Source organism: Xiphophorus couchianus, chromosome 1 (assembly GCF_001444195.1).
Source record: "Xiphophorus couchianus chromosome 1, X_couchianus-1.0, whole genome shotgun sequence".
Lineage (NCBI taxonomy): Eukaryota > Metazoa > Chordata > Actinopteri > Cyprinodontiformes > Poeciliidae > Xiphophorus > Xiphophorus couchianus.
This window is the reverse complement of record NC_040228.1, coordinates 5,799,924-5,817,250: the sequence shown is the minus strand read 5'-3', so window position 1 is coordinate 5,817,250 and position 17,327 is coordinate 5,799,924. Positions and strand designations below refer to the sequence as shown.

Below are 17,327 nucleotides of genomic sequence, written 5' to 3'. Positions count from 1 at the left end.
TTGAAAATCCCGGAGGCGCGGTCATTACATCACCTTGTGAAAAAAAAAGAGAGAGAGAGAGAGACAGTAAAAGAGAGACGGAGTTAGAGACACCCCCACCTCCTCTGATCTTTCACCCGTTTACCAATTAAGGCTCTCACGGTGGAACCCAGAGAGAGAGAGAGAGGGAGGGAGAGAGATCGACAGAGAGGCGGAGGTAGAAAAGAGCAAAGGAGCGGACGGACTATCTCTTTCTCTTCCGTTACACCAACAGTTCAGACCGTTTCCCCAATCAGGACTGCGCGTGGGGAGGAGGTCCGGGACCCCCACGCACACACACACCCTGTGTGACCGCAGTGACTGCAGCGCGCCCTGACTGAGCGGACAGCGGAGAGACCCACGCAGATCAACACGCAGGTGAACGGTCCACAGGTGAGTCTGGCGCTTCCACGCGCGCCGGGATCTGCTGCTCCCGGCTGCTCTGATGGAGGTGTATGTGTGTGTGTGTGTGTGTGTGTGGGGTGTGTGTGTGTGTCGCTGCGTCTGGATCAGTTCTACCCGAGGTTCTGCTGGTCCCAAGCACGGGGCAGCCGGAGCGGTCAGGCTCCATCTCCAACTATCTCTTATTTATTAACTGGTTGATTGGGATTTTCATGTGCTGCTAGGCACAGCAGTTTCCCCCCGGAGTCAGAATTAGGGGCTCCGCACCAAATAAGGAAACACCGTCCCTCACTCCTGTGTTAAAGGAGGGCTTCCAAGTAGTGGTCACTTGCGCCCTCCGCCGCTGGGAGCGGGCCCTACACGGAGCAGGAGGGCCACCTGGTGCCTGTTCGGGAGGAACGGTGAAGGCTCCAGGAACCAAGCCATTCTAAAGTCCCTGCTTCGAAATAAGGATGTTTTTATCCATTATTATTAATTATTATTATTATTATTATTATTATTATTATTATTATTATTTGGTCCATCTGACAGCTAATTAATTGGAGTCACAATGCAACTAATGTTCTTTTACGAAACATAAGTAAAAGAACATTCTTAGCAGTTACACTCATTCAGTATGACTTTAATCAATTACCAGTCCAATCTAAAAATACTCCATTACAGGCAGTCTTGTTTATTTCTATTTTAACACGTGTCTCTTAAAGTTGTTCATCGTTTGTCTTCTTCATTTCTCCACTCTGGTCAGTGTCAGCTAACGCCATTTTAGGGCAGTTAATTTATACATGAAATTTTGTGCCTTGTTTAGCAGAGTCCAAACGAGACTGAGGGCTTTCTGTGTGAAGTGTTCATCTTAGATTAGCTACTCCAGAAAAGCCAAACAAAGCATGTTAGATGAAGTGGTGGGGGTGGGGGTGTCTCTGTGTGTGTGTGGGGGGGGGGTGAAGGATTGTCTATCCCTGTGTTTCCCAACCCTGGTCCTCAAGGCACACTGTCCTACATGTTTTAGAGGTTTCCCTGCTTTAACGTGCCTGATTCAACTGATTGCAGTTCAACAAACGCCTGTTGATCAGTCATCAGTTGAAATCAGCTGGACTGAAGCAAGGAAATACCTAAAACATGCAGGGCAGTGAGTCTGGAGGACCAGGGTTGGGAAACACTGGTCTATCCTGTGTGTGTTTGTGTTGGGCCTGGAGTTAAATCCCAGTCTGTTCAGGGTTTACTCCTCCTCTCACCCACTGGCTACTAGAGATACAGGCAAAAAACCCCACAAAACCTTGAACAGGAGTAATAAGGCTCAGACATGCAGAAGCAATGGATGGATGGATGGATGGGTGGATGCAATACAAATCGACAAACCAAATGCCCTGCATTCATAAATAATAGTTGTTCCATCAACAGATTCTCCTACCTGAGCCATGGGTGTCTGCAGATCCCCCAGAGTTACACTGGGCCTCTTGGTTGCTTCTTTTATAGTTGTTTTTATTGCATCTTGTCAGCGTATTTGTACTGGCAGGTTTTGGTAGGTCTGCAGGTGTCATGTTCTCTCCGTTTCTTAGATGATAATGAATGAAATATTTTGAATTTTGTTGTTGCTATATGACAAAATTTGAAACAGTTCAAAGTAGGAAACAGTTTAGGGTTCAGTAAATCATTTATAGATGATAAAACAAATAATGCCATCCCAAATTTTCAATTTCAGTACTACAGTAACAATTTGAAATCATTTCAACCAAAGTTTGAATCTCATGTGACAAAAAGTATAAAGAGCAAATCTCACTATTATCCATCGTCAGCTATATGTCTCCCCAAAATATATGTTTTATTGCATTTTTAAATTTTTTTATATTTTGGTTTTATTTTAAGCCTTGAGTCAAATTATGCAAAACTAAAACAAAACTGAACACAATGCTCCACACACAAATAATTATGCAGATTTTTTTTTATTGATCTTTCCCAAGCTGCAGATTTTTTTATTAATTTTTTGCTATTTTCATCTTTACATGTATTTTTAACGTTTGTGGCTTACGATTACCCCTAGAAATGGGTACAATACTAATAGTGATCCGTATTTCTGTATCCCTTGGTGTTTTCAATTACCAGTTTAAAAAGCAGTTAGGCTAGCTATGCAAAGCTAGGGCAGCTAGGTTGGACTAACCTAGCTTGTTCTAAACATTTTTGACTGCTATAAATGTGATAAAACAACCTGTAGTTCAACCAGTTTGAGTAAATTCCTCTGGACCTTTCAATCCCTCAACTCATCTATCTAAAGAAAGTGCAAGAATTGATTAACTTGTCTCTGATTAATCATATATTTTAACACTGTGATAATGCTAATACACCAGACTGGCTAGGAACAACATGTGTTCATTTAACTTTACTTGGAATCACATGGCTTTGGATGGTTTTGCTTTGTGTTTCACACTTTTTGCATTTCTTGTACTTTGTGTTTCGGTTTTCCAGATTTAGAAGATCAACCTCTTTGAATCATTCTCACCTGGTCTCCAGTCTGCTAACCCCCTCATAATTACCAAAAACCTCTAATGCTAGTGTAGCTAGTGCTGTCAGTTTGAGACCCGGGCATTCCCTAATTTGGGCTTTTGAAGATTTTAGTGAAGGGATTTTGCATTTAAACCTCCCTGTCCACAAATGGGCCCGAACTTTAAAATCTAAAATGTTGTCACTTTGTTTACTTTTTTTAAGAGGCATCCAGTCTTGACATTTCAGGCATACTAGAAATAGCTGGTTGCTTCCATACATACAGGCCACAATGGTGGAACAGGAACGTGTGATTGTCTTTGTGTAGAAGTAAGTGCGTTTGTGCTGGAAGGGTGTCTGTGACTAATTTTGTCTGCTGGATGTGCAAGGTTGTTAGAATGGTTAGAGGGTAGAAAGCTTGTGACGCTCAGCACCCAAGAGCAGCAAAGTGCAGGTAGTCATGGCTCCTGAGGTTGCCCTGGCAACTGTGGGATGGCCAGACATAAGGTGCTAACCAGCAGCACCCCAGTTCAAAGAGGCACTGGAAGAGAACCCCCAACCTAGCTCTGCTGCCATAGGCCCCAGTTCTGGCAGGCGACCAAAACTAAGATGGACCAAGGGAGGGAGGGTACCAGAGACCCCCAGGCCAACCCCAGACCTCCAGACTCCACTCTGGCCTGGCGGGTTTGTTTTGCAAATCAGTGAACAAAACAGTGAATACAGAGAAACAAAATCTGCGGTAAAGCTGAAGGAAGAGGCGGCTGGCACAGGATGTGTGAGATGTAAACAGACGAAACTTGTCCTTATTTGACACGCCATTGTCTGGCTGCATGCAGTTGATGCCACCGCCATCAAGTCTGCAGAAAGTAAAGGGAAAAACCAACTTAGCTCTAATCTGTGCCTCTGACTGGCTGTCTCCACACCGCCATGTGTCATGTGGTTAGCGGTGTTGTCGTGTCTTGTGCCTAACTTCCTGTTCTGACATCTGCAGCATTCAGTTTCTGACTGATAGGGTGTGGCAAGCTGTTCAGATGTTGGCATTGCAGACATCTGCTTTGAGATCAAGTTTGTTAATATTTAGCATTTTGTCTCACATCTGATTGATTATATTCAACTTTGTTTTCTGCACCTTCCCTCTTAAATTTGCACACCATCCCAAGTTGTCTTGTAATTTTGTTGATCAAGGAGATAATACTAATATAGAAGTTGTGTTCTGTCCAGTCTTTGACTAAAGGCCATGATGTGTAAGGTCTGTGGTGAAATATTCACTGAGTTAGCTAATCTTTAGATATATCTCTTCAATTTCTTCTTTCAGTGTTTTTGTTTTATTACAGTGGGTCATTAATGTCTGTGTAGAATAGAAAGCTTGATTGTAGATTGATGATTCGCCGATACTTATCCACCGATCTTATCAAATTCAGCAAAGTTCTAAAAATCAGCCACTGTCCTCTTCTCTGCTGTGAGACAGGTTGGACCGTTAGACCGGTCCACCAGGACATGTCTGCACGTTTTAAGTTAACAATAGTCACCCCACTGTTACCAACTGAGCAACTTTCTTGCTATATTTAGCAACATTTTAGACAAAACAATTTATATCAGCCAAAACTGGAATCGGCTGGTCAGGCTTTTTAAACATTGACCAGCAATCGACCAGAAAACTGCTATCTGTGCCGCCCTACTTCCTGATTACCTTATCTGTTATCTTCTCTTTCTGAGGCAGCTTTTGGGAAAGGGTGCACAAACCCTCCGGCAGAGCTGGCTGCCACGCTAACTTTCACGTCTCAAAGTTGAAAAATTTGAGTTTAAATATCACAGATACAGGAGAGTAAACAGCAGACAGACGTGTCTGAAGGGTCGTCAGACGGTTTTACCCACCCTGACTCTGCTGAGAGGTTGTCTGTTACAGAAAATAAAGAAAAGCTTTTTCTTCCCAATGTCACCAAGTGTTGCAACCATAAAACTGCATTGTACTTATCCAGCATATATACGGGTGATTGTAGAAGTTAATCTCTGATGTTTTCCCAGAGACATCAAGTTACAAACATTAGTTCTTCTTCTTCTAATTGTTTTAAAGTTTGGCAGCTGATGGCTCAATAATCAATAATTGATAATTACACACTTTAGACACCAGATCCAAAGTAAATGCACAATTGATTAAAGAGGAATTCCAAACTATGTCGAATTTTCAATAAATCAAATTGCAAGACTTCACCATGATAAATGAAATGTACACATTGTAATGGGACATACTTTTAGTTTTTTTCCTTCTCTGTAATGTTAATCCAGCTATCGTTCCGGGCGAGAGGCGGGGTCACCCTGGACAGGTTGCCAGTCTGTCGCAGGGCAACACAGAGACAGACAGAGACACACAACCATGTACACACACACACACACCTAGGGAGAATTTAGAGAGACCAATTAACCTGACAGTCATGTTTTTGGACATTTCCAAAAGTTAGTTTTAATTGAGAAACCAGTCTCAACAGAAGGCATATTCTAATTTACTAAATACGAATGTGGTTAGTAGTGGAGCCAGGGGAGCAAGGTAGAAAACACAGGACCATGTTTGGCCGCTAGATGGAGCCAGACAACGTTCCAGTTCTCCCTCTCCATCCAGGCCTGTGGCAGTGTTCTTAGTCATACCTCCTCACTCCGCCCGCTGCTCTCTCCTGTTTGTTCCCCAGATTCCTCTGAAACAATGGAACAGTTCACCAGCTTCCTCAGCTCTCACTAACTACCAGCCATGAATCTGATTTGCTCTCGGAAGTTCAGCAAGAGTAGAAACCAGAAACTGTCCAAACATCTTTGACTAATGCCTCAATTTATCCTTTCCTGTTTAATGAAAGGATAAATGTTTAATGAAGCCTAATTTGCGTTGCCTGTTGTTCGACCACTGCCGTCATAAACCGAGCATTTTAATAAAGCCTGTATATTATTTTGACAAGGTAATTTGTGATGAAAATTGCAAATTTACACACCAACAGGGAGCAGAGCTCGACTGCCTGAAACGGGTTAACGCCATTGTTCTATTGTTTTAAATGGAGTAGTGAATATGAAGGAATGCTGGTGCCACACTGTGTGTTACAATAACAGGACTATTTTATTGGGGGTGGGGGGTGGGGGTGGGGGGGGGGGGTATTTGGGATGTGGGCTCCAGGGTTGCTATGGGGTTGAGGAGCATTCCTCAGATTCTCCTTCACCAAACAAACAAACACACACACACACACACACGCACACACACATGAACCGAAACATTTTTCATGGCCCCAGGCCACACTGTGGCTCCTGGCACAGATCTCCTTATTTAGTCAAAAATGGCTGTGGTTCCATTTCTCCTTCCACCACAGTTAAAGAAAGGAAAATATCTAAAAGTGATTAGGATGTTGTTATGATAGATTCCTATTAATAAAACATTCTAAGACAGATCAGTATTTAATCTGTACCACTTGATTTTTTATTATTATTTGTTATTAGGTAATCACAATCCATCCTTACACTGTAGCAAATATTTGAACGCTCCACCCCGACTCATGATGAGGTGGATGACCATCAGAGCCTGTAGCTGGGCCTCATCCTTCAGCAAATATGCTTTGTGTAGATGTTTTGTATACAGATGTTTTATTTATGTGGGCATAAAGAAAACCTATGGGATGTTTTCTAATTGGACGAGCAACAAAATCAATTTCAGTGCATTAAGAAAATGTTTTCTAGCACTTTTTTCCCTGGATGCTGATCTCTTGGCTCGGACCATTTAGCCCTTTATTTATTTGAATTTTTGCTCTCCCTGCTTCATGTTGCAGGCATCAAAGTAAGCTCCAGTTATGTTGACACAATCAGGCCTGCATGTCACCATAAAAACTTTCTGCTGGACGATAAATTGTCCCAGTAATTATTGCGATAAATGACAATATTGATGTTTTGAGACCATTTTCAACCACTGTGTTGGGAATGGCACAATAAAGCAAGCTGGCTTTCTTAAAGATGAATAAACTTTAACTTCTGTACAGAAAATTTAACACTGTACCTGCAAGATATGCGTTTAAACATCCAAAGTAAAACGCAACAACTAAAAACAATCAATAAAACGGAAATAAAAATGCTTTACACAATAACAAAGTGTCTTCAGTGAGAGGCTCATTCAGGTAATCTGTAATACTGACTGCTGCAGGAGACTTGCTGGTGGCTACAGGCTATCAGCAAGTCTTTGTTTAGTCCCAGGAGGTCATAGGGCACGAGGCGGGGTTACATCCTCAACAGGTCGCAGCGGAGGGACACATGCATGCAGAATTTTAGCATGTTTTGAGGAGAGCATGTAAACAACATGCAGAAAACTTCAAGCCGGGATCCCAACTCAACATCCTGCAACATGAAAACAAAAAGAGTGACATTTCAAATATTGCTAACGCCTGACAAAAAAAAAAAAAAAAAAAAGATCTAATAAGACAGCTTTGAGCATAAAGGGAAGATAAACAATAATATTGTACTGCTGCTTTGTAAAACAGTCAGAAGTATCATTATGACATCACCTCATAATTTACTGGTGTGAGAGGAAATCAGGCGTCTAGACTGAGCAACTGGCTGATCGTCACTGCAACCTCTTTAACAACACACACTCGTTTTATAGCCAACATTTGGCTTGTGTTCAGCAAATGTAACTGATACTCCCCGTGGATATCTGCTATTTATTATGCCTTGGACCCTCGAGCGCTTATGAACTCATATCCTCACAGGGACCATGAGGAAAGGCCTGTTTTTGGTGTTTCTGCTACAACGTCTTGGTTTATGTGCTTTTTCCTTCCATCCCAGTAAGGCAGTATAACGATCTCAGTGGAGCTTCCAGATAATCAGGGGGAAATCTGAAAACACCACAATCTGCCTTTTTTTTCACCACATCAAGAGATCGCTACAGTTCTTTCTTTTTGAAAAGACAAAATCATAAAGTCTCTTATCATGACTTGTCCACTTTTCAGCTTTACTCAAAGTGGGAAAACAATCTCAGCAGGCCGTTTGATTTTCAAGCAGCCTAATGTCTAGAATGGGGATCGGAGAGAGGAGCGGTATCGTTGGATGAGCAATGTATTACAGGATGTTGCCAAATCATCCAACGGTTCAGACACAAGAGAGGACGAGCAGTCAGATTGTGCAACGCCCGGGATTAGAGATTAGGGTTAACCAAGAGGTATCTGAGGGTACTGCTGTGTCAGAATATGGTGAGTTATAATCAGAAGGCTGCTGGGATACTGTTCAATACAGTTAAAGGTCTGATCACACACAACATGACCACCATCACACTCCATCAAGCTGCCTACTGACTCAAAGAGGCATTCTCTGTGTCTGCTGGCCTTCATTCTGGCCAGTGACTGTCGGATGCTCTGGAAACTGTCTGGAACTTGGTCATGTTCTCGTTAAACCTACACTTAGAGCCTGTCATGCTCATTCTGGATGTGGCAGTAACTTCAAAATTAAATGACGAGATCGATGTTTTGTTCTGATATGGACCAAATTACACCCAAAGTGAGTCATCCTTCTGGGAAAACTCCTTCTGGCTGTTTGTTGGTGAGTGTATTTCCGGATAGCTCCGGATCTAACCAACTGGGGAAATGCCTGTACTTCTGCATAAACAAATGACATCACAGGGCTGATGAAAGAGATCTGTTAAATGTTTGATCTGCTTCTGTCTCAGTTTATCAATTATCACAAAAAAAACCTCACACTTAATTGTTAAAATACAGCCAATAAAGCCAGTGTTATACCTGGTTACTTCTGGGAGGTTAAAATAATAATAAGATTTTTTTTTTACCTTAATAACTAAAAAAGAACTTTAGATATTTTAGATTCATTTAAATTATTTTACATGTTCTCATTCTACAAAGTCAAAATCTTGAAATGAAAGTCGAAAAATCTGCACATTTAAAAAACATAAAAAAAGAACAACCTAACAGTGTTAACGTTTTTCAATCCAGAATAATCTTTCTGAATATAAATTCAGATAAACATACAAGTTTAGAGCAACAGCAAATGAGCTAATTATTGAGGTGATAGTTTCCCAGCTGCATTTATTAGTGAGCAGAACAAAACAAGTTTCTGGACAAAGAAGATCTTCCCCTATAGCAGCAGACGACCCTCGCTAGTTAATCATGGCTAACAAGCGCTTTCATTGTTTCTTTCATGAAGATTTCTAGTTTAGAACCAGAATCACAAAGAAATGTGCCTTTCTGGAATCTATCCTAACCTACAGCTAAGCTCACTGGATGCCTCGGGCTTAGAAAGCTTCGCTTGCTAGCCAGTTTGAAATTAGCATAGCATTGCCAAAGATGGACAAACATGTCATTGTTGCTTTGACATGTAATATTTCTCAAGCACAAGTGTTTTGATCCATATCCAACATGTTCCTATGAGCCCTGACGCCTTGCATGAATTACACTGCTAACTGCTAGCAGTGGATTACTGCATGCATGGATTACTGCAGCAGCAATCCATATGTATAAGCCATGACAGTTTGCTTTGAAATAAATAATCAGCGAAAAGATCAATCTACTCCGCCTCCTCCCAGTGCTACTGTTGCTGTCTAAAGAAATGCAGCACTCTGGACCAAAAACAACCAATCAGAGCCAGGAGGAGGCTCTTAGTGCTGTCAATCATCCTCGTGAATGCACTGCTCAATATGGTAATGGTTGAGAAACAACTTAACATTACAGGGAAACTATTATCTGCCGTCATCGGTGGCCATGCTAACTACCCTGCGCCATGCTAACTAGCCTGAGCATTCATGTCAGGCTAGACGTGGGGAACTAGCTGTAGCTTAGCAGAGAGAAAGGGGGAGGATGAGGGCAGCGCACACATGGCATGATTGACAGTGACCAGGATGTCATGCTTTAAGAAATTATTGTCAGCCACAAAAGGAGAAACTTACACTTATTACTTGTTCCTTTTGAAATGTTTAATTATTCCGCAACTTCTTTCAGCACATCTTGATTTTGAAATAGTACTAGTTCTACTTGATTTTTTCCAGTAGCTTTTTTCCACTTTTTAAGCTTTTTTCACTTAAAAACAAACAAACAAAAACATTTTTTCTTATGTTAAGTGTAAAAATCTGGCACTGGAACTCTTGCTTTTTAATCAATATTAAAAAGTTATTGACTTTAAAAAAAAGTTCCTATATCTGTCTGAAAGATGATTTGTAAGTTAGTTTGTTTTATTTCAAGTGCACTGACATATTTGCGCCAGAAACTAGATTTTGTGTTTTTCCAGTGTTTGTAAAAGAATTTGCCTTTCATGGGTAGGACACCAAAACTGGCTCCAGCCCAGGGGGCACACACTTGCAGCTCCGGCCCTGCGTAAAGCCATAGTTTTAGGATATTCAAACTATTAAACTTTGAGATTTTTCCCTTCAGTACTAATAACAAAAAAGATTTATCCTCTCATGTATTTACTCTGATGTTGGTTATAGACAAATCTACACTGTTTTCTGTATAATTGAGCATTTTCCAATGATTTTTGATTTAATATATTGCCGTTTTTGTAAGGTTTTGCGCAACTTATTTAAGAAGCAAAGACGTGAACATAATGAGCCTCCGGGGTCTCCAGTCCAGCTCCCGTCCTGGAAAGTTACTGCCCTGCAACATTTACATGCGTCCCTGTTCCAAGACGCCTGAATCAAACGAATGGCTCACCAGACCCCTGTCTTACTGCTGAAGAGTTAATTCAACATTGAATTCAGCTGTGCTGAAGGAGGGACGCATGTAAACGTAACAGGCCGGTAGTTTTCGAGGACTGGAGTAGAACAGACTCGCCCAAACTGCTCTTGAGAGTTGTCTATCTGCATTCTATAAATCAGCCTCTAATGCTGATTTCTTTCTCTCTTTTTTTTGCCTCTCTCTCATACAGATCAGCCGCAAAGTAAACCAGAGAAAGTGAGAAGGAGGGAGCAGCCGAACAGACTCCACCCAGATCCAGCCAGCGAACCAAGGCGCAGCGGAGACCATAAAAATGAGCGGCTCCCACCCCCGCCTCCATCAGAGCGCCGCGCCCGCTCCCAACGACAAGGACGCAGAAATGCCCGCCACGGAGAAGGACCTGGCCGAGGATGCCCCGTGGAAGAAGATCCAGCAGAACACGTTCACCCGCTGGTGCAACGAGCACCTGAAATGCGTCAACAAGCGGATCGGCAACCTGCAGACGGACCTGAGCGACGGGCTGCGGCTCATCGGGCTCCTGGAGGTTCTGTCCCAGAAAAAAATGTTCCGCAAGTACAACCAGAGGCCCACCTTCCGCCAGATGCAGCTGGAGAACGTGTCGGTGGCGCTGGAGTTCCTGGACAGGGAGAACATCAAGCTGGTGTCTATAGGTGGGTGTGATCATGAATGAGGAGCCAGCTGCTCCGGCTGAATGGAGAAGGTGTGAACTTCACTGGCTGTGTGGAGAGGAATGCACGGTGCAGCGCATTGCCGCAGCTGGAAACGGCAACGCGTTCTGTCCTTTTAAAGGGTTAAAACATCCAGAGCATTAACGCGACAGACAGAACGTTCCCTCAGCGTCCAGGAGTTGCTGTGCTTTGTTCAGATTGGAGGCTGCTTAGGGAGGAGGAGGAGGGGCTCGGTCTGAATGTTCAGAGTGGGGCCCTGAGTTTTTCTCTCCTCCTGCTGCCTGAGCTGAGCTGAACTGGGTCAGCTGTGCGGCTGGATGTTGCTCTGGCCTGGAAGGAGAGACAAACAGAGATACAACACAGGACTATTGTCTGCACTCATGTCTTGCTGTGGGTTGGGTCTATCCGTATTTATGACGCGCAGCTTGACTTGACGAGCTTTGTCTGCGTGCAGCTGCTTGCCTCCTCCCCTGGTTTGCTGTAGTTGTTGTTTTTACTCGGCGAATTGAAAGCTCCAGCAACACTTGAGGTGCTAAGAAGTGACTTTTATAAAGTGGTTTCTTGGCGTCTCAAGTCTTCCTGGAGTCTTCTCCCCTTTTACTGTGTCCATGCACTTTGGTGAAGTTGTAAATGGAAATGTTCTGGATGACTCTCTGAATTAAGCGTCCTGCTCTGATGTGCATCGTATCTAGGCCTGTCATAACAAAATTTGCTGGATGATGAATTGTCCCAGTGATTATCGTGATGAACGATAACATTGTTTTGAGACCACTTTCAAGTGATATATTGATAACGGTACCGTGATGCGAGTTTGCCCTCTCAAATGTCAATAACCCATAATTTTGCAAATGAGGCAGCACTCTGGAACTGGCAGATGTTTTAAATATCCAAAATAAAATGCAGCCAAAAACGATAGATAAAAACTACAGAACCGAAACCATGAATTAAATGGATTATGTCGTCTCAGGAAAAACCCATTACCTTTCACAAAATATTAACCATCAGAATGGAGATTATTGAGCTCAGAACCCTTGGCTGTCCTGGCGACACCAGTGTCCTCATGGGCCAATTGTAGGAGTGTGCAGATAAATCAGCCAGCCAATAAATCGGCCCTGGATACCATAAGTTTGGGAGATTGACAATTGGTTTATACTTACACGTGAAGCTGATTTTATCCTCTGATCAGCAAAGGTCTAAAAATCAGACACTGTCCTTTATTTCTCTGCCATAAGAGAGGTTTGACTGTTAGCCCCACCCACCAGTTCATGTCTGCATGTTTGCAGTTAATGGTCATCCCACTGTTGTCATCTTGATGAGTTTCTTGCCACATTTAGCAACAAAATAAATCTGTATGGGCAGGTCAGGCTTTAAAAAAAAAAAAAAAAAGACAATGGCGGACAGTCATTGAGGTAACGGACAGTTAAGGGGTTAATTTATCATGCTAATAATTGTTTATTGCAACAGGCTGAATCATATCTCACCTCAGCTGCGTTCCAGCCCTCTCAAACGGCCCGTAATGAACTTGGTCTGTGCTATAACGGCTTTTCATGCCACAAATGAGCAGTTTTATTGCCGCCTGAGCGGAGAACCACCTGGAGCCCGGAGAGGCAGCCTGCAGACGCTCGGAGGAAGAGGTCTGTGTGAATCAGGAATGACTGAGTCCTGCTCATCCTCAGGGAATGTCTGGCCCATTTCAGGGTTTCCACATGCATGTTCAGAACCAGTGGGCGGAGCTACTGTGGGTCTTGCTTAATCTGTGGTTTGAGGCTAGTAATGTGGCATTGGTGGGGCTGGAAGAATATGTATGCGTTTTTTTTTTGTTTGTTTTGTTTTGTTTTACATGTATCACTTTGAATCTTGATGCCAGCTTGGAGTATTTGTTGAGCCAAGCCGTACCAGGCTCCAGTGATCCTCCCCTGCAGAACTGCGTGTTCCTGCTGCTGACTCACCCTCATGTCCAGCTGTCATCTAAAACTCCCTTTATCTGAAGATGAGGGCAGCCCGCTTTCTTCTTTCACTTCCTCCTTTCGTAGCAGAAAAAATGGCCACACCCAGGCTGCAATGCTCACCACAAAATTACTAAACTGCCATCTCAGCTACAAGATGCGTACAGTCTCGGCCTGTTGCTTTGCTCTGAGCCTCCTTGTGGATTCCCTTTAATGTTAGGTTTATCTCAGTTTCTATGAGTCCCTGCCCCTAAATGCAGAGTCTCAGATGTCCACACCTTTTCACTTCTCATTTGAGTACCAGTTGAACTGTTGCTAAAAACCAACGCGGATGGATATGCAACAATGACCAGCGTTAACACTGCCATTAAGGGTTACTCAAGAGCAACCAGTAATTTGCTCCACCCTGACGGCAACAGAAGCAACGCTAGGAACTGGACAGAAAACAGTTATTAGTCTGAAAAGGTCTGAAGGTCGCGTGTTGCGAATTGATCAGAATGCTCGCATCCTAACCTGACACGCGTGTCCAGGCGCACTTGGAGCATGTTGCCCCACCCTAACACGCTTACTGTACTAATGGACTAATGGGAAGAAACAAAACTCTTTTAAAAACTTCACCAAAACCAATCATCAACTCAAGACAAATGTTGATGGGAAAAGTTTTGTTAAATGTATGAGACTACAATAAAAAGTCAGAATAATTGGCTTAAGCACTGGAAATGTGAGCCAGCAGCTTTATCATAGTTTTGAGGATAACGGATTCCCTCACAGAAGCTCTAAGCACCAAAACCGTCTTTGTCTTCATTTCAAACTGTTTCAAACAGCATGGGTGACTTTCACACCACGGTGGCCGTTGCTATTTGGGGTGTTATTACATGTGAACCCCCTAATCACCCATGTACACAGCAGGTGCACAGATTGCAGTTTTCTGCCTGATCACCGATCTATAAAAAGCCTGACCTGCCATCTCTGATTCTAGCCGCTAACGATGTGTTTTAGTCTGAAATGTTGCTAAATATAGCAAAAAAGTCACTGAGTTGATAACAGTGGACTGACTGTTAACTGTGTGCAGGTGTCGGCGTTCTCTCATGGCAGAGTTTATGTGGACAGCGGCTGATTTTTATTTATTAATTTTTTTCAGACCTTTCCCGGTGTCCGTTTTTCTCATGCAAGCATTGGCCGACGTTCAGTCTCTCAAAATTAAGGATTTTCGTCACCCATCCGATTTTATCGGTGCACCCCTAATGCACACTCATTAAAAACGCCTAATGTGCATTTGCTAAGATTCGATATTTGTAGACTCGAGATTAACTCATCAGTTAATCTTTGGTATAAAACATATTGTAACCAGTTAACCTGGAACCATTGTTGGAAGGATTCCATCATTCTAAGCGCGCTTAGATGCCTAGAATACGTTATCCGTAATGCTGTTTGTTAAAAACTAAGAAACGGAGATCTGTGACAATTAACCCACATTTTGTTGACAATTATTTTATTCCAATCACACAGTAACCCACCACTCTTAATGTATCAACCATTTTTTAGGAACTAAATCAGGTGAACACGCGAAGAGCAGTTAGTCCAGCAAACAGGCCATTGTCAATATACAGAGACTGAATAACATTTAAAATGCATCTTGCTAAATATTGCAAGAATTGACTGAGATATTGAGCAGATTGTCATAAATTGTGCTGCTCCAATATTTACCCCAGCTTCACGATGCTGTACTCCCGACGGCTTGAGTATAAGATGAGACACTTAATGGCATGGTGTGACGCCTCCAAAAGAATGGTTCCGAGTTGTTTGTGTTGCTCTATGGCTTAAAGCATTAGACACTGCCGTGTTGCACTGGTTCTTGTCTGTAGGTTGCTATTGAAGGTGGGTCTGCTGATTCCAAAGTGAATTTTTCCAATAATATGTCGACAAACCTTTATAAAATCCTTTCCCGTTTCCACAATCCTTGGCTCAAATCCCAGTGATCACTGCAACCAAAGTTTCTTTCCAATATGGATGAACTTGTCTTTCTACAGTTTTCAAAGCCACAATAGACCAGGAGAAAACTTGTCCATTAAGGATGCAGTTTAAGCGCCTTGCAGCTTTTGGAGTGACATCGGCCGCTGCATAAGACATAATCTGTTGGTAATCTAGTTTTTTTGCTCGTTTCATTCAGTAGTACTTTAAATGTCCAACAGTGTGACGTTAGTTTTGTGTGCATGTTGGAGATGATTTTTGTACTGCACAGAATTCAACTTGTCTATCTTCACATCATCCTGGACTTTTCCCATTTAAACAAAGGGCCGTTTATGTAAAGATCTCATTCTAATCAGCAGCATCTTTTCCTCAGCAGCAGAGTCCTGATTTTAAAGCCCTTCAGGAACGCTTCTCAACCTGTGCTCGCCTGCCTGCTGTTCACAGAAACATCAGGATTGCAGCCAGAAAACTCTTCCATGAACACTGCATGTGCAGAAAACAGACTGATGGGGTAACTTTGTTCCTGGCGGCTCTCCTGTCTTTCCTCGGGAGGAGAGATGTGCAGGTTGGGGCACATGCGTGTGTGGCAACAAGCAGTTGTCTCCTCCTGGAAGGATATTGCTTCATAATGCAGTAAATGTTTTGCGTATTACTAACGAAAGAATGAGGTAAATATAATTAACAGCGAGCATTGCTAGGATTCAATGGTCTGTGAGCTCAGTGGAGCACAAACAGGCTTTGGTGCTCTGGTGGTTTGAACCAAAGCACATGTTTGCGCAAACAAAAGCAGAGCTAGCTATAGAAACATGAACATGGGGGGTGTTCAGGACTGACTGGGGGCTGGTGTGGGTCCTGCTCCCTTGACCTCCATGGTGCCTCACCCATTCCTTTGGATTTTCTACTTCCTAGATGTATTTAGTATGTCAATCCCATTGGCTTGGGGTTTTTGGGGGTTATTTTTCCTTAATGCTCAAAGCCCCTGGCCTCTGCTGTCATGGGCTTGTGCAGCTGCTAGCATGTCTGGGTTGATCGCCATGTGGTGGTGTGGTTGGGTACCTTCTCTGCTCTGGGGTCTGCTGCCCTTGTGCTTCACTGACAACATGCCTCCATGTCCAGCCTATAACTACTTTTTGGGGGTTTGCCTGTTGTCTGCTACAGCCTCTGAGATCCAAGGCTACCTTAAGACCAAGTACTGACACGCTACTACTCTTAATGTTGCATCCTGGCAATTTGCATATCACCAAGAACTGAGTGGATTCCTTAAGTATTAGCCAGTTATCGAAGTACTATGCATTCAGTCTTTCTGTGCCCGAAACACATTTAACGCTTGTTTTAATGCATCATAAAGATTTTAGGGAGTAAGCAGGTGGTTGGCACAGTAATGTCATTCAGAAAGTACTGTTGCCAGAACTCTCCTTGAGATTTTTTTTTAAAAAACCTGCTCACATCTCTTAATCCTTGTTTTATGGCTGATGGGGGTTGAAGGCTGTAAAGGATAAAACGGATCACATCTGCTGTACTTCTGTCCGCCTTCCTGTTATCCCCTAAAAATCTGCTACTCCCCTATTTTCCTCCAGCCTGAATGAACGACAGACATGCTGCAGAATGTCTGTCTAAACGTCTTTGCACATCTCTGCTACTTCAGACTGCATTTTGACTTTGCTGATACAGAAAATAGCCAATTTTAAGCCTCCTTTAGTCCGTAATTCTGTTAACACTCATCAGTGTGTCCTACTCACGACCATAGCCCATTTCTGTCCAGCTCTAAAATTAAATTTCCACGTGTTTATGTGTTCCCACTATGTCTTCAAAGTTATCAAGCATAGAGTGCAAAATTATTTGCTATATCTCAACAGTACCTTAAACCAAAGTACTGACCGATAATCATTTAATTTGCCAGTCCTGCATATGGAAATATCACAGGTTTTGCTGAGGTATGACTGACTTAGAGCAAACGAGAAGGAACAAATGAATGCTTCAAAAGCAGCACTGTGGACATTCATGTATTCAAAACAATATCTCAAGTGTTTTCCCAACAGTAAACCTGGAATACAACTTGCAGGAGGGACAAAAGAGGATAATCTCTAAATATTTTAAGCTCTACAGGCCTGAGCTGAAAAAAAGAAAAAGAAAACTTAAACCTAAAATAT

At 42.7% G+C, this 17,327-nt stretch overlaps 1 protein-coding gene across 3 annotated transcripts in view; it reads left to right on the top strand.

Annotated features, from left to right (window-relative positions):
• Positions 1–273: 273 nt before the first annotated feature.
• Positions 274–17,327, top strand: part of flna (filamin A, alpha (actin binding protein 280)) — a 55,130-nt gene continuing 38,076 nt past the window's right edge. Inside the window, exons 1-2 of one of the 3 annotated variants that reach the window (XM_028012565.1) lie at positions 274–411; positions 10,783–11,242. In XM_028012565.1, the coding sequence (XP_027868366.1) occupies positions 10,885–11,242 (358 nt within the window). In that variant the 5' untranslated portion in view covers positions 274–411; positions 10,783–10,884. Of the gene's footprint in view, positions 412–10,782; positions 11,243–17,327 lie in introns of those variants that run through there. The other 2 variants (XM_028012559.1, XM_028012553.1) reach the window with 2 other exon arrangements.